General features: G+C 41.8%; 1 protein-coding gene across 40 annotated transcripts in view; it reads right to left on the bottom strand.

Moving 5' to 3' along the window:
- Positions 1-17,985, bottom strand: part of Clasp2 (cytoplasmic linker associated protein 2) — a 208,582-nt gene that overhangs the window by 77,870 nt on the left and 112,727 nt on the right. For 17 of the 40 annotated variants that reach the window (XM_045136847.1, XM_045136839.1, XM_045136846.1 and 14 more), the window contains 5 exons: positions 17,598-17,621; positions 16,249-16,266; positions 12,661-12,762; positions 4,582-4,752; positions 958-1,065 (listed from right to left, as the gene is read on the bottom strand). In XM_045136847.1, the coding sequence (XP_044992782.1) occupies positions 958-1,065; positions 4,582-4,752; positions 12,661-12,762; positions 16,249-16,266; positions 17,598-17,621 (423 nt within the window). Of the gene's footprint in view, positions 1-957; positions 1,066-4,581; positions 4,753-8,711; positions 8,739-12,498; positions 12,526-12,660; positions 12,763-16,248; positions 16,267-17,597; positions 17,622-17,985 lie in introns of all 40 variants that reach the window. The other 23 variants (XM_045136820.1, XM_045136832.1, XM_045136829.1 and 20 more) reach the window with 4 other exon arrangements.

The following is a 17,985-nucleotide window of genomic DNA, read 5'->3' on the forward strand; positions in this document are numbered from 1 at the left end:
GACATGGGTGCTGGGGTTCTACACTCAGGTCCTTGTGGTTACATGGAAAGCACTTGAGCCACTGAGACAGCTCCTCAGCCCCAAAGTACTAGTTAGAATGGTGAAGGGTAATGAAGAAATTCTAAAGATTCTCAGAGTACGAAAGCTTGTTTCCTGAAACTACATAGTGAATTCCAGGTCAGCCTGAGCTTGAGTGAGACCCTATCTCAAAAAACCAAAAGAAAAAAGAAGTTAATCCCCTCCCACTGACATAAGTAGTTCATATATTATTTTATAGCATTTTTCTAGTAACCCACATTAAATGAAATAAATTGAAAAGTCAATTTTTCTCTTAAAAGGAAATGAAAAGTTTTATGCAACTAGTCCATATTTCACTTGAGTGATAATATTGAATATTATCTTTCAATCCTACAAGTGGACTTAATTCCACCTTCTTTAGTTTTTTGTTTTGGTTATATATCCCAGGCAACCCTCCCCATGGTCTTCCTGCCTCAGCCACCTGAGTGTAGAAAATACATTCAATATTCTAAAGTTTTTATCTGCGTGACATTCACTTGTTTATAAAAGCGATGTGTTCATATGATGACTGATTTAGTCAATTTAGACAAGTCAACAAGATCAGAGGCATTTTCTTCTACACGCTTCGAAAATTACGTTTGTTCTGCTTGAGGCAGGGTCCCATTCTAGTCCCACGCGGACCTGGAACTCACAATATAGCCCACGCTTGCCCCTAACAGAAGAATCCTCCTCCTTCAGATGCCCAAGTGCTGGGCTTAACGGCCATGAGTCACCACACCCAGCTCTTTCTTCAAGCGAGCACCTTAACTGCTGAGCCATCCCTCCAGCCCCAGCTCTCTCCTCAAAATGACAGGAAAGATGGGAGCAAAGATGAGGCACGCTAACTTCCAGGTCCCTGTCGTCAGGGAAGACGGTGCAGCTCACGCCGCGGACACTCACCAAGAGGCTGAAAAGAGCGGACAGGACTCGTGTCTCTGCTGCTCTCCCGGCTGGCTTCCCGGCTGCATCCTTGACTTACGCTGGGTCGAGGAATGCGACTACTTCGGGCTGTTGTCAAGTGACGGCAGCATAGCAAGAGAAGACATTGGGGTTTAAATTTGTGCTTCGGTTTTTTGTTTCGTTTTGTTTTGTTTTTCGAGGTAGGGTCTCACTCTAGCCCAGGCTGACGTGGAATTCGATATGTAGTCTCAGGCGGGCCTTGAACTCACAGTGATCCTCCTACCTCTGCCTCTGGAGTGCTGGGATTAAAGGTGTGTGCTACCACACCGGCTGTGTTTTAGTTTTTATTACTTAAGAACTGACTGGTTAAAAAAAAAAAAAAAAGAATACACACACACACACACACACACATATATGAAAAAATAAATTACTCTTCCTTTTTTTTTTGAGACAGTCTTTGAAGCCATGTAGCCCAGGCTAGCCTCAAACTCAGTAGGGTAGCTTTTGATTTCTTCTCTCATTCCTCACAAATAAAAAGCCTAAACACAAGAAAAGAAGTGATGGAAAATCTAAGAGAAGTGACTGAAGGGAAGTAGAAGGCTGGAGACATTGCTCAGTGGTTAAGACACTGCAAAGCCTAATGACCCAGGCTGGATTCCCTAGTTCCCACAAAAAGTCAGATTCACAAAGCAGTACATGTACCTGGAGTTCATTTGCAGTGGGTAGAGGCCACATGGCAAGCCCATTCACATTCTCTCCCTCTTTCTGTCTTTGCTAGTCTCTGCTTGTAAGTACATAATTTTTTTTGAAAAAGTGTAAAATGAAGAATTTAAAATAATGTCTAGAAAACAAAAAAGGCGAGTCAGCCAAGATGAAAATTCCAGGAGTCTCTGGGCCACTTACCAACCACAGCAAGAGAGAAAAAGGGCTGCTAAGGGACAGAATTCAAAGTCTATAGGCTTAAAAAAGAAAGCAAGTCTCCAATAGATACTCAAAAAGCTAAACTCCTACACATAATTTCTGAGAAAAATTATTTGAGCAAATGTATGAACTAAAGTAAAATAATACATCAAGAAAAAAGGGAAGACCCAAGAAAAGAGTCCACTTAGTCCAGGAAAGCAGTTGATGGAAACCTCCAAATGATGGCTGAAAAAGAGGCCCAGGCAGCATTGAATCAATGAAGAAAGGAAGCCCCACTCCGGCCCCTGCCTCCCACAAGAATTACTGAGAAGACGGTCACAATGCAAGTCAGGAGAAGAGAATGTTATTCCTGCGTAAACTATCAAAGAAACAATTAGAAATTCTTAGAAAAGGTACAATACGTCATATAGGAAGGTCACATTCCAAATGCAAAGCCCAAGATGTGGCACAGCCAGAAGTAATGGGGTAAGATGCTGAGACCTCACTTCTGTATGGAGCGTTCTCCTTCCACACTGCATGGTGCTCATACCCAGTTAGGAAGATACGGACCTAACACACTGCACCTCGGTGGCAAACATTTATTTACTTATAAGGCAATAATTGTTATGTATAGATTTTCATCTCTTATGTGAACAAAAGATGAGAGAGTCTTGCTATGCAGCCGAGGCTCACTGGATACTGGCCATCCTTCTTACTGTGGCTCTGGAATCTGGGGTGACAGGCTACAGGCAGCAATCACCAAGCCAGTGCTTTCAGCTCGTAAAGATACCATATGAGCCGGGCGTGGTGACGCATGCCTTTAATCACAGCACTCGGGAGGCAGAGGTAGGAGGATTGCTGTGAGTTTGAGGCTACCCTGAGACTACATAGTGAATTCCAGGTTATCCTGGGCTAGAGTGAGACCCTACCTCCAAAAACAACAACAATAACAACAAAAAGATAACATATGAAAAGCTGTGGAGAGATGGCGTAGTGGTTAGGTGCTTGCCTGTGAAGCCTAAGGAACCCCAGTTCGAGGCTTGATTCCCCAGGACCCACATAAGCGAGATGCACAAGGTGACGCATGCATCTGGAGTTTGCAATGGCTAGTAGCCCTGGTGAATCCATTCTCTCTCTACCTACCTGCCTCTTTCTCTCTCTGTCACTCCCAAATAAATAAATAAAAATAAACAAAAAATTTCTTAAAAAGATACCATATGAAACAAGTACACAAGGCTTGTTTGTGAGTGCAGGTGTTTAAACTTCACTAATACAAAAGTAAGTAAAATAACGTTGAGAGCATGTGAAAGATACAAGAGTGGATATACTGGTTTGAGTTGAAACGAATACATAGGAAAGTATTTTTAAACTTACATTAATTTATAAGAGACTTTTATAATGAAAAACAAAAGAAGCTGCCATTCATGACCTCACAGTGATTGCTGCTCACCCTCCTGAGGAATGGACTGGGGGCACAGAGGGAACACAAGAGTAGAGCCCGACGGGAATAATGACCAATTTGCAATATGTTTGTATGCTAAAGTTTTCAATTAACAGAAGCTGGTGTAGTGAGGGAACTTCTGCTCTGGGCCTGACAGATCAGGCAGTAGCTGTCCTGAGGACAAAGCCAATACCATGACTGGTAAAGAAGGAAAGGGATGGAGGGAAGGAAGTACATCAGGAACACAGGTAGATACAGATTTTCTGGGTCCATGAAGCCAATGTTGACCAGACAACCCTGAACCTTGTGCAACCTGCAAATACTTCAGCTCCAAGCCAATAAACCCCTTTACTGTTTAAGCTGGCTTCAATTATGATTGGTTATCTGAAATTAAAGGTATTCTTTTTATAAAGTTTTATTCATTTTGTGTCTATATGCACATGTACACAGTGTCTCTTGCTCTTGCAAATGAATGTCTGTCCAGGTTTATGTGGGTGGCTAGGGAATTAAACCCTGGCTAGTAGGTTTTGCAAATAAGTGCCTTTATACACTGAGCCATCTCCCCAGCCCCAAGTTAAAAGTATTCTCATCAGCCAAGTGGTGGTGGTACATACCTTTAATCCCAGCATTAGGGAGGCAGAGGAAAGAGGATCACTCTGAGTTCGGGGTCCGCCTGGGACTACAGACTGAGTTCTAGGTCAGCCTGGGTTTGAGACCCTACCTCTAAAAAAAAAGCCCAAAAAATAAAAATTTAAAAAATGAACAAAAGTATTCTTGTCAACACACAGAAAACACAAGTTCATTAGTGTTAAAGCAAGTGCGCCCTACAAGTCTAATATAAGCAGCTAATATGCACGCACTTATCTGCATAGATGCATACATTATATATAAGTGCCAAGCAAGATATAAATTAAGCAATGATTTTATGCTTTAAAATATTAGTCGTATTTTTCAAGGCTCCCATATACATTCAAAATTCAATTTAGCCGGGCGTGGTGGCGCACACCTTTAATCCCAGCACTCAGAAGGCAGAGTAGGAGGATCACTGTGAGTTCGAGGCCACCTTGAGACTCCATAGTGAATTCCAGGTCAGCCTGGACTAGAGTGAGACCCTACCTCAAAAAAACAAAACAAAACAAAAATTCAATCTATAGCTTAAATTTCAATAATCTACACTTCAATTCTCCTTGTATTTCACAGCTGTTTCACTCAGGCTTATAAACATGCTTGATCATATTCAAAGTCTTCAAGGCTACCAAACCCCAAAGAAACCTAAGTCTTACCCACTGACAGCCGGGACGGACTGGCCTCCCTGCTGCAGCCCTGGCTCCGTGGTATCTTGCTTCTCTTCTGGGCGGAGGCTGACGTGACCAGCACTCGCTGAGCCCCTGAGCTCATGGTGGAGAGGGCTGTCGTGGTCAGAACTCTTCCTGGAGACCCGGATCGACTGCCAGCTAAACACCAACACACATAAAAATATTCACAAGTGAATGCCATGAGAGCATGCTGAAGGGACAGAAACGGAAGAACTACTCGTGTGCTAGAAGACTGATAACACGGCAGGTGGTGAGGTCAGAACGACGGGCTGAGGGTCACTGCTATGGTGGGGGTGGGGTGGGGGATAATATATATGCTGGCATTTAAGCTAATTTAATTTAATTTAATTGTTCAGGTTGGAGGGGGATGTGATAGTATACTTTATTTTTATTTATTTATTTATTTTTTTTTTTTGAGGTAGGGTCTCACTCTGGTCCAGGCTGACCTGGAATTCACTATGTAGTCTCAGGGTGGCCTCGAACTCACGGAAGTCCTCCTACCTCTGCTTCCCGAGTGCTGGGATTAAAGGCGTGCACAACCATGCCCAGCGATAGTATACTTTATAACAACAACAGGGTTGGATTATTTAGGACATAGATAGAAAAAAAAAAAAAAAAAGCCAGGCCAGCCTGAGCTAGAGCAAGACCCTACCTCAACAAACCAGAAAAATAAATAAATAAATCCAAGGCCATCACCTATGTGACGAGACATTTCATATGGCTAAGACGCTTTGGGTGAAAAAGATTATCTTTAAAGGGGGGACAGCCCTTAATTCTATCACTGCTATTACCCTTATTAAATATATTTAACACAGATAATTTGCTTTTTATTAAACTAGTTTGCCTGGTGAAGTCACTTTGAGTGGACACAGAATAGTCATCTGTTTTGCTAAGTATATTTGTAAATTTTATAAAATTAAATGCTGAAGAAATTGGGCCAGCTAAACAAAGAAATTTGCCAGGTGTGGTGGTGCACGCCTTTAATACCAGCACTCGGGAGGCAGAGGTAGGAGGATCACCGTGGGTCTGAGGCCACCCTGAGACTATATAATGAATTCCAGGTCAGCCTGGGCTACACTGAGACCCTACCAAAAAAAAAAAAAAAAAAAAAGGGAAGAAAGAAATTTATTTTGGCTATTTGAAGACACAGGTCTTTGAGTAGCCACACTATGGGGTATACTAGGTGCTGGGGGCAGAACTGGACTAAGGGGCAAATGTCAAAGACAGCACCGTTATGGCCAAGAAGATCATGAGCAAAAGCCAGGAAAAACAAACAAACAAACTCTGAACTATAGTATGGTTTAAACAAGAAACTTAAGAAACAGTTACTTATTTTGAGATGGAGTTTTGTTGCATATTATAAGTTGGCCTTGAGCTTGAAGTAATCTTCATGCCTCTGCTTCCCAAGTGTTGGGGTTACCGTATCTTACAAGAAATATGCTCTTAAACCAGGTGTGGTGGTGCACACTTCTAATCCCAGCACTCAGAAGGCAGAGGTAGGAGTTTAGCTGTGAATATGAGGCCAACCTGAGACTACATAGTAAGTTCAAGGTCAGCCTGGACCAGAGTGAGACCCTCCCACAAATAATCATCATAAAAAGAAAAAGGAAAAGGAAAAAAAAAAAAAGAAAAAAGAAATATGCTCTTAAACTAGAAATGCCTGGGTTAACTTTTTAAGGAGATGACTTTCCTTGTCAAAGTGTTCTATGTGTGAACTATAGAAAATGGACTAGGTGGCCAGGTGTGGTGGCACCCACCTTTAATCCCAGCACTCACGAGGCAGAGGTAGGAAGATTGCCATGAGTTCAAGACTACCCTGAGAGACTACAGAGCGAATTCCAGGTCCGCTCAAGATAGAGGGAGACCCTATCTTGAAGAACAAGGGGGTAGGGAGGGAAGGAGGAAAATGGACTAGGTAGCTCAATGATACAGTCTAACGAGATCTGAATGGCACTTTACACAGCATTACAGTCAATCTTCATGTAGCAATCTTTGCCTTCTATGCTCTACTGCTATGCTGTGGAGTCACTCACTACTGAAGCTGTGCACTCGTTTTTTGTTGTTGTTTTTGTTTTTCGAGATAGGCTCTCACTCTGGTCCAGGCTGACCTGGAATTCACTGTGGAGTCTCAGGCTGGCCTCAGACTTACAGCGATCCTCCTACCTCTGCCTCCCCAGTGCTGGGGTTAAAGGCGTGCGCCACCACGCCCGGCAACCTGTGCGCTCTTACCCACGGTGTTTCATTTCCACCCAGGAGATTCAAAATGCAAACGTTGATGAGAAGTAACGCGAGATGACAAAAAAAAAAAAAAAAAAAAAAAAACAGGAACATGGAATGCTGGACAGGGAGTGGTTTGGTTCAGAGGATGGGGACTGAGGGAACATTTGACATTTCCTAAGGGGCTGAGTTTTTAGTTCTAGCCAGTTCTAATTTGAAGTGATATCAACAAGGTCTTGAGATTTTTCAAAAATGAAGGCTTTGAAATTTCCTGACCGTCCTCATGGTGTGTAGGCAAGCCACACACGAATGGAGCAGGCTGGATGTGGCCCATGGGCTCCTGGGCTATGATTTTTTATATTAGTTTTCTTGGCATGTTCTTGCTTAGTACAATTTATACTTCTGCTTAATTCTTAACTTTATCTGTGCACAAATTGGAGCTTATCTTCCAATGGTGATAGCAACATTGTGATACAAAGTAGTATTTCCAGTGACATTAGAAATTTGCTACTTGAGTATATCAATTCTAAATTATTATAGGGAAATTATTCAAGCCAACTTTAAAACGACTGATCATTTAAAAGTTTTATAATGTTGCAGGTGAGGAGTCTTCAAATCTGGTTTCTTTCCGTTGTGACCTGAGGGACAACTGAGTTACCCATTTCTTCATGCAGTATCTAAACTACACATACATACCACAATATCCAAACACCCAACATGCCACAGACTTACAATGCAAGATGGGCTAATGGGATACTTCATGGGAAAACTTGCAACAATATGAGTTATAATGAACTGAGCACATCCAATGTATATTTTGTTAAAATCCAATATAACTTAGTGTAGGTGGTGGTGTTCATAAGAAAGACTGGAGAAACCCTTGAAATGTGTGGGTCTATTCAGCAGACAAGGAATGTGTAGTTCAGAAGTAGAGTGAATAGAGAATTCATTCCAGTATGCAAGCTCGCTCTCCAGATGTTCAGTTTCCTCCACCCTTCTCCTCAGGAACGAAGTGTGCAGTGCTCCTTCACTCTAATCACCACCCTCTCTTCTCTACTACCTTCTTGTGGTGATTTGAATTAGGTGTTCCCCATACACTCCTGTGTTTTGAATGCTTGTTTTCCAGCTAGTGACAATTTGGGAGGCAGAGCTCCCACTCTTCGGGAGGAGGTGTGTTTCGGGGGTGGGATTAGGGGTGTCATCACCAGCTCCCCTGAGGCCATGTCCAGCCATGCTCTCCCTGCCGTCGGGGAGCCTCCCCTCAAGAACGTAAGCCAAAATAAATCCTTTCCTCCCATTAACCGCTTTGGTTGGTCTGCAAAGAAAAGGTAACTACAACAGAGAAACCTCAACTCCACCAAAGACTGGTGATTATTTCAGCACTTGCAGCTCACGTGGAATTACTTATACTTAAAAAGAAAGTTCAGGGCTCTTTCTCCAACAGACGAATAATGTCCTTTCAGAAAGCCACAGAAAAACCACAGATTAAAAAGTTGTGAAGCCCCAGGGAATAAATAGCCTAATAAAATATGCCCTGAATGCAAACCTGATGTTAGATACCTATCATCTCTTGCGCAGCCCACACACCGCCATCACACGCTTCTTAAGGCATCTCAGAATATCAGTCAAGGTCCTTCTCCTTTGAATGTCAAAAAATTAACTTAGAAAAAAAAAATTTTTTTTTTTTTTAATTTGGAGTTTTCATGATATTATAAAGGCAGGTCAAAGAAAAATCATGACTGGTAATTTTTGCTTCAATATAATCGCAGAATGATGGACTATACTATGGTAAGAATTTCTGCTGAATAGACCTCATTTCTGTGAATGAAAGAGGGTGATCAGACGACAGGTGCACACATCATGACTATAAAGGTTCTTACCACCAATGGGATTAGCAGATTGTGATCCTGACAAGTGTAAAGGCAGAATTAAGGTGAGGACGAAGAGGGAAGGAGCAGATTTAAAATGGATGGCAGATGAAAACAACAAAGCTTTAGTCAGTTCTCAGGAAAAAAAACAAACCTGATGCAAAAAAAAAAAAAAAAAAGCAAACTTTGAAAAAACCCCAAAGCACAAATGTGTGTGGCAACAGCAGCACACTTAGTCTTTACAACCGACACACGTACGTGCAGATGAAACGAGGCTGCCAAGTAAGTGAGAATTCCTCAGCTTAACTGTTACTGCATTACTAGTAGTCCGAAATCAAAGTCATTAAATGTTTAACTTTATTATTTAAACATTTAACTTAAAGTTAGAAGTAGGAACAAATAATACATTTTATAGCTGAAGGAAAATTAGACGAGCAGGCTACAAATTTCATCTTTCTTGATTCAAAGAACAGTAAGAGGAGGGGGAGGGGAGGAAGCTTCTGACAGGTTGTACAATCAACTGTACACAACCAGCCACGACACGCAGGACAAGGACACGGTTCTTCTGTGGTTACAGAGGTCTCTTTCATTGATCTTGGCTAGCCATAGAACACACCTGCTTGGATCCAAGAGATTATTTTTAATAAACGATGATACAAAACCATGGAAAGACCATGCATCACCTAATGAATCACTTTACAACAGAGTGACGATGGAGATCACAGTAATATTTCTGTGTAAATATGTTGTGAAGAAACTTGCATACAAATTACATATCTTTTTTAGCAAAGAATTTGGAATGGGACAATAATTCAAATAAATAAGTAAGCAAACAAGCTGTAACTCTCCAACATGATTTTAAACTTGCGTGATCTTATAGTGGGAAAACGTTCAGACCTCCAGCCATGATGCTTGGTTTTTCAGGAAGAGTTGGCATATTATGGGGTGTGTTTCAAAGTCAAAATCAATGCAAAATGATTATTTTATCTCTCAATGAAGTGATATGAACTTTTAATATATCCCAAAAGGAGATCCCTTAAGTAATCTATTTAAAAAAATAAAAAAAAAAGCCAAGCGTGGTGGCACAAGCCTTTATTCTAGCACTTGGGAAACAGAGGTGGGTGGACTGTGTGAGTTTGAGACTACGCTGAAACTACATAGTGAATTCTGGGTCAGCCTGGGCTCTAGAGTGAGACCCTATCTCGGGGAGGAAAAAAACCAGCCTTTTTATTTATTACTTGGGGAGGGGGTAGGTGTGTCAGGGCCTCTAGCCACTACAAACTCAAGATGAATGTGCCACCTTGTGTGTCTGGCTTTATGTGGGTACCGGGTAATCAAACCTGGGTCCTTTGACTTCACAAATCTGCTAAGCCATCTCTCTAGCCCAACACTAGCCTTTTGGACCTCTGCCCTCAAGTCAGCCTTAGTATTATTTTAGAAACCAACTCACAATTAAGTCTAATCCTTAGGGGGTCTAAACATGGACAATTTTTGTTTTTCTTTTTTCCTTTATGCTTTAAATACCCAATAATTTATTTCTTATGTCTGTTTCATTAAGGCAATAAGAATAATGAGGTATAGAAATGTTTGACCACTTTCCAGGTCAGCCTGGGCTAGAGTGAGATCCTACCTCAAAAAAAAAAAAAGAAATATGTGACCACAGTATAAAATTGAGCTGACATCTGACTATAAGTAATCAAGGATAATTTTGTCAGGTAATGCTCATGGCACTTATCTGAGCCAGGCACTGTTTTAAGCACACTGATTATGCTACATGATTGAATGCCCATGACAATTCTTTTTACGGAAATATACGAGTATAAAGAACATGGTAACTTTAATCTAGAAACTCGGATTAGAACCTGGGCAGTACAAGTCCGAAGTCTGTGGTCTCACATCAGTGCTTCTTGTGTTCTACTCTGGCAGGGACCACGTGATGATCTGGTTAAAGAGCACAGTGAGACTGCAGAGATGGATTCGTCGTTACGGAGCTTGCCTGCAAAGCCAAAGGACCAAGGTCCGAATCCCTAATACCATGTAAAGCCAGATGCACAAGGTGGCGCATGTGTTTAGAGCTCATTTGCTATGGCTGGAAGCCCTGGTGTACCCGTTCTCTCACTCCCTAAATAAAAAATAATCTTATTTTAGCCAAGTGTGGTGGTGCATGCCTTTAATCACAGCACTTCAGAGACAGAGGGAGGAGAATTGCTGTGGGTTCGAGATCAGCCTCTGCTAGAGTGAGACCCTAACTTGGGAGGGGTGGGGGAAGGAGTTAGAGTCAGTAGATCTCTGTCAGTACATGATAATCTGCATTTCAAGCTAGCTCCTGGGTGATGTCGATGCTGGTCTCAACAGCACACATGAGAAGAGAGGTTTCTCTACTACTAGGTCACACTGCTAGCTAATGTTCTTCAAGAACCACTCCACAAATGTACAGAATCATGGATGACCTTGATGTCGCCAGCCCTTAATGTGCTAGAGAGAAAAGCCTTTGCCCAGAGGACAATGTGTTGATCTCTGTATTTGCAAGTTATCTCCAGTTTGAAAACCAGTTTTACTGAGTATTTCTGCTTATTTTTAGGATGTCTGCTGCATCTACTGTGACCCTGCCTGAATAGACTGCCTCTCTGCAAGAGAATCTATGAAAAGTACACTAAGTGTCCTGTTTTTTTTCCAAGACTCGCTCTTTCCTAAGACCCAATAATCAGGCTTAAAAAAGAAACTGGGTACCTGTATCCTAGTAATAATCTAGAAAGACAATTAAATCCATTCCTTTCCCAAAGAGCCAGGCATATAGACTAACTCTCATAATTACTTCCCTAGAAAAATATTCCTGATTTTAAGCATGAATGCTGCCAGGCGTGGTGGCGCACGCCTTTAATCGCAGCACTCAGGAGGCATTGCCATGAGCTTGAGGCCACCCTGAGACTCCACAGTGAATTCCAGGTCAGCCTGGGCCAGAGGGAGACCCTACCTCGAAAAAAAGAGAAAGAATAAATGCCAGTGAAAAATCTCTTGGTAAAGAAGGAACAGAACAAATTATTTTTAACTAGTAATGGCATAAATGTATGTGTTCCTAAGTGAAAAACATATATAAAAATGTTCTTTAGGGCTGGAGAGATGGCTTAACAGTTAAGGTGCTTGACTGCGAAGCAAAAGGACCCGATTCCTTTCCCCAGGACCCATGTTATCCAGATGCACAAGGGGGTGCACACATCTGGAGTTCATTTGCAGTGGCTGGAGGCCCTGGTGTGCCCATTCTCTCTCTCTCTCTCTACCCTTCTTTTTCTGTCAAATAAATAAATAAATAAAATATATTTAAGAAATCTTCTTTAGTTATTCTCACAAGTGTTTAATGGAATAGCAAAAACATAAACCTCAAATTTATTATGGAATACATTAGAAGTAGTATTCCAGTCTATTTTTCCTCACTATAAATCAGCACATACCTGTAAAACTGCTAACCAAATTTTGTATCATCTAACAGAATTTGGAGAGAATATGAAAACACCACTTTTTTGTCTCAGAATAGCATTTCCTAGATATAAACAGATTTTGGTGTTAATATTTGGCAAGGCACAATTATCCATATCTGCAAGTTTCTGAGTAGAATGTGGAAACCTTATTGCTCAGAATCTGTCTATTTGAACTACCTCCATGCAAAAGTGTGAGGAGCAAATGAAACTTTTGTTTCTGAACATAGACATCAATGATGCAGCCGAAGGACACACAGACATGACAGCACCCACTCAGAAAACTCCAGAACATGCACGACAGCCGACCGCAAGCATTAAAATACCTTCGTGCCTGTCAGGTGACGATGAACCTAAAGCACAGAACAAGAACTCAGTACTCGGCGTGTCCTTTGAGACGCCGAGTCTCGCGGGCCGGGCGCTCCCCTAGCACACGCCACTCTCTCCCCGCACACGGACGCACACGAGGGCTGACACGCAGTACGTACGCTGGGACTGAGACACCGTTTTCGTCCGGCTTCTTCCTCTGGAGTCCGCCTTGGCGTTCCCCATACCAGCAAGTGGTGTGGAAAGCTTCGCTCTAACCCGGCCTGAGGAACAGAATATTCAAAAAATTAAAAACATTTTCCTATAATAAATAATATTTAGTATTTTTTGCAATAAGGTAGCCTTGCTACTATACTTCTCTTAAAAATAATACTTTTCCTTTACTTTTTTTTTTTTTTTTTTTTTGAGATAGCATCTCACCCAAGCTGGCATGGGAGTCTTTGGTCAAGAGATCCTCCCGCCTCAGCAGGCTAGGAGCTGGGACAGCAGATTATGAATGCTAAGCCCAGTGTCATGCTGCTTTTCATATATACCAAGGTAACTTTCCTTCAAGGTGAAATAAAGTCGACTGTGGAAGATTTTCATCCTTAAGTGTGACATTAGTGTCAAAGTTACAATAATAATTATTATAGGCATACTACTCTCTTGTTTCTAGTAGCCCTAATGTGAGATTTCAGTTTCTAGGAAATTAAGATTGTTCTCCAATCTACCTTGTAGTTTCAAACATAAGTTTAATTTTCAGAACAAAAACCCAAACAGTCCTTTTGACTAAAAACGTACTTTTCAAGGGATTTGCAAGCAAACATATTATTTGCAAAATAACCATTCTAGGTCAGGTAACTACACATGCAAATATGTGTTTACTGCTTTCTTCTAACCAATACTTTCCATTTGGAGGGTAATTCAAGGAAGGCGCATCTCACTTAAAATGTGTTTTGGCTCTCCCTCATGGCTGCACATGCCTTTCTTTTCACTGCCTCATACCTCTCTACCAGAAAGACCACAAATACCACCACTCTGCTTCAAGAGCACTCGACAAAGGAAATATGTTTCTTAATACTTAAGTGAGCTTCCAAGAGTGAAAACAAAGAGTGGGAAAGTATATCAATACCAGATATTTTTGTTCTTGTTGCTCTGTTTGAGATAGGGTCTCACTCTACCCCAGGCTGACCTGGAACACACTCTGTAGCCTAGACTGGCCTTGAACCCATGATGATCCTCCTAACTCAGCTTCTCTGAATACTGGGATTATAGGCGTGTACCACCATGCACAGCACTACCAGGTATTTTGATGCTCTCAAGCAACAGTCTCAACCAAATCTCAACTAATACTATACTCAAAAAGGAGAGTCAGAATTCTTTTAAGTTACTATGTGTAGAAAAATCCATAAAATTCTGACTAGTCCAGTAAATGCAAATTGATTGGGGAAAACATGAACTGAAGTGTGAAGATAAAACATGAGAAATGAGTGAGGAAAGAGAGTGGTAAGAACTAAAAGTAAAATAAAGGCAAAATCAGAAGCAGAATGGGTAGAATTGGCATTCCATCACCATTAGGCCCTAGGGAACCCACACTTCAGGCTCCTTAGGCTTTTATAGAGTCTATCTGAAGCACATAAAATGTCCTTATCACTAAAAAGTATTAAAGACACCTAATGATTAATTTTGAAATGAGGAATTCAACCACATTCTGTAACAAATTGGGATAATATTTTGATGGCAATGTTTTAAAATAAAAAGTGTTTAAGCAATAGCCAGGTGTGGTGGCACACGCCTTTAATCCCGGCACTCAGGAGGCAGAGGCAGGAGGATCGCCAACAGTTTGAGGCCACCCTGAGACTATACAGTAAATTCCAGGCCAGCCTGGGCTAGAGTGAAACCCTACCTCTCAAAAAACAAACAAAAAAGTGTTTAGGTAGCTACCAATCACCAGCAGAAACCATGGTGGTTTTTTTAAAGCATGTGTGTGCAAGCACCGCTATCTGTGTTCTATGCACTTGTGCGTGCCGATAAGATGCATGCGCCCCATGCAGAGGCCAGAGGAGAACGCTGGGTGTCTTCTTCTATTACTCACCCATGAGTTTTCCTGAGATAAGAGTCTCACCAAACCTGCAGCTCCTTCATTAGACTCTCTGACTGGTGACCTCCGTGATCCTGTCTGTGCTCACAACAGTACCAGGGGCATAGGCCTGTGGCCATGCCCAGCTGTTTACATGGGAGCTGAAGAATCAAAGTCAGGGTGAACACAGCTCTCTCAGGCCCTCATCCTTAGATGACAAGCACTCTCACCTGCTCAGCCACCTCTTCAGCCCCCGCAAACCATGTTTTTATAGATACTCCAATATAAATTTAAAATACAATCAATACAGAACCCAAAAAGGTTAAATGTATTTGGTTTTGTACATAAGAAAATGTCACCTAAGTGCAACTCAAAAGGGGGGAAAATGGGGCTGGAAAGATGGCTTAGCAGTTAAGCGCTTGCCTATAAAGCCTAAGGACCCTGGTTTGAGGCTCGATTCCCCAGGACCCACGTTAGCCAGATGCACAAGGGGGTGCACATGTCTGGAGTTCGTTTGCAGTGGCTGGAGGCCCTGGCGCACCCATTCTCTCTCTCTCTCTCTTTCAAATAAATAAATAAAAATAAACCAAAAAAATTTTTTTTTTAAATGGAGGGGAATGTGTTTAAAACCAAAGGCTTTAAAACTAAGGCAGCTTGCCAGAGGTGGTGACACATGACTTTAATCCCAGCACTTGGGAGGCAGAGGTGGGAGGATCACTGTGAGTTTGAGGGCACCCTGAGACTACATAGTGTATTCCAGGTCAGCCTGTACTAGAGTGAGACTCTACCTCAAAAACAAAACAAAACAAAACAAGCAGCTTTCAGGCAGGATCAATAAAAAATGAGCTATTTCCAGGCTGGAGAGGTGGCTTAGCAGTTAAAGCATTTGCCTGCAAAGCCAAAGGATCCTGGTTTGATTCTCCAGGACCCACATAAGCCAGATGCACAAGGAGGCGCATGTATCTGGAGTTTCTTTGTAGTGGCTGGAGGCCCTGGTGTACCTGTTCTCTCTCTCTCTCCCTCTTTGTCTCTCTCAAATAAATAAATAAAACGAGCTATTTCCCTACATACCAAAGTAGTAAGGATAAATGATATTTATTTATTTATTTGTCTGTTTATTTTTTTCAGTCTCACTCCCTATTGCTTCCTTGTCCCACTCCGCCGACACAGTAATGCATATGCAGTGGTTCAGCTATATTCCAAACTCAAACTGAAGCAGTGACTAATTCGCTAGTCATTGATGATACAGAGAGACAGAGACAATAAAGTTCAGAAAAGATTAAAAAAAAAATTACTGAATCCCCAGCAACAGCAATAACAACAACAAAGCTCCTGCAAACAGAAGTGCTGGCATGAGCCAAGAACCAAAATGCAAAACAAAAGAAAAACATTCATAATGTCATAAAGGGAGGGGAATGAAATTACATTCTTTTTACTAAATATTAGACATGTCAAGCAATGTTTTTCTAGCGTGAGATGATCCAAGATATAAGGCAAAAATACAGGATGAAGAATCAAAAAAAAATCTGCACATACAATACCCGCAGCTGATGAGAATGCAGAAGCTACTACTACTGGTCAGTGACTAGGGTTTGCGAATGATTTAGCCCATTTTAGTTTTAATACTTAATTCCTACCAATGAAAACAGGAATGTAAAGGTATTTGTGTTACTGACAAAACGTTTCTTACCATCTTCAGAAGCTGTTCCTAAATAAGAGAAATAAAACAGCATTTCAACACATTCTGAAAATGCTACTATCTTACAATCCCCTCCCAAGATTAAAATGAAAAAGTAAAAACTTTCGTAGACCCTGAAATGAACTTTAGGAAGGTTTATTTTGAGAAAAGATGAGATACTCTGATTCGCCGTACGCATGAAAACTTAGACAACTAAGAATAGCAAAACTGTACTAGAGACACTCCTGTATTTCATTCTCATTCTTAAATTTTAAAAGGGTGAAAGAATGCCAAGAAATGAATCAATCAAGAAAGATGCAGCTCTGTAATTACTTTTCCTTGCCAATAAAGATTTTTGCAGACTTTTCCAGAGCAGACATTTGTGTTTTTTTCAACAGGTAGAAAAAAGTGATGGATGTGGAAGTCAAATCCATGCCGTAGGCTCGTCTGCTGCTGTCTTCGTCAAGCGCATACACAGGCCCAGACCTGGCAACGCGACTCAGAGGCTGTTCACTCCGCACTGACGGGCTCTCCCCAGAGCGCCTGCGCAGTTGCCGACGGCCACCGAGCACGGCCAGAACTCAGCACCCTCGAGGGCAGCTGCGCTGAGGCCTCAAGTGCTGATGCTCACCTTGGGAAGAGCCACAGCTAAGGAACAGAAGAGACTCCTCCCACAGACTGGCATTTCTGACCCAAACAAGAAAGTGCTAAAGGTTCCATTTCACAAAATTGAAAAATGCATTAGGACAGTTGCTTAGAGTTTTTGTCATATTTCTTATTTTTTACTTTCTTTCTGAGTGGAGGTCCACACGTGCCATGACACGTGTGCAGGTCCGAGGACAACTTTGGGTGGGGTCCTTGCCTTCCACCTTGCTTGAGGCAGGGTCTCTTCCTGTTCAGTGCTGAGTACTGAGTACTGGCTGCCCTACCCACATACCCACATCTGGGGACTCTCCTGACTCTTCCGCCCCACTTGCCCGAGGAGGGCCGGGTTAGGATTTCAGATGTCCGCTACTCTTATTGAGCTCGGTGTGGATTCTGGGGACTTGAGCTCAGGTCGTGGTGCTTCCGAAAGCAAGCCCTTTATCCACTGAGCAATCTCTCCAGCCACTCAGAATCTTATTTCTAAGGGCTTGAAATGTTTAAGATAACTTCAAGTTATAACAGATAGTAACAACCTATTTGAGGAGACTGGAAAACTTAAAAATGGATATATCTAACCCAAAATTCAACTAGTAAGTCCCATGGTTTTTACATAAGATTCTTGGTAAGTAAGTAACACCCTTTCAGAAAATTAGAGAAAATGAACAAGGGCCCCGAACCCATAAAAGTGGAGTAGAATGATAAAAGGAAGCTCTTACCATCCATCTTGTCAGAAGTGTCCTCTTTGATGAAAGAGCAAGCAAAGAACAGAGGAGAACTTACATGTTAGAGAGGAGATTTAAAATTCCTAGAAAAGCGTCTTTGAAAGAAGACAATTCGTTACATAAACATGGTCGGCTGCTGGGTTACTTCCATTCCCCATCTTTTCTTTGAGCTTTCAGCCCCTATAATATCATATGTGGGTGACTGTGAGAACCGGCTCTACTTCACTACATGATAGAGAAAATAGCACAACCATGCACTGTGCAAACTGGTGTGACTAAACCTGGCCTTTGGGCTTTGTGCATAGTAGGACCTATGTTGCTTTTGGTTGTTGTTGGTTTTTAAGACAGGTCTCACTATGCAACCCAGGCTGGCTCAGAACTC

This window comes from Jaculus jaculus, chromosome 17, assembly GCF_020740685.1.
Source record: "Jaculus jaculus isolate mJacJac1 chromosome 17, mJacJac1.mat.Y.cur, whole genome shotgun sequence".
NCBI lineage: Eukaryota > Metazoa > Chordata > Mammalia > Rodentia > Dipodidae > Jaculus > Jaculus jaculus.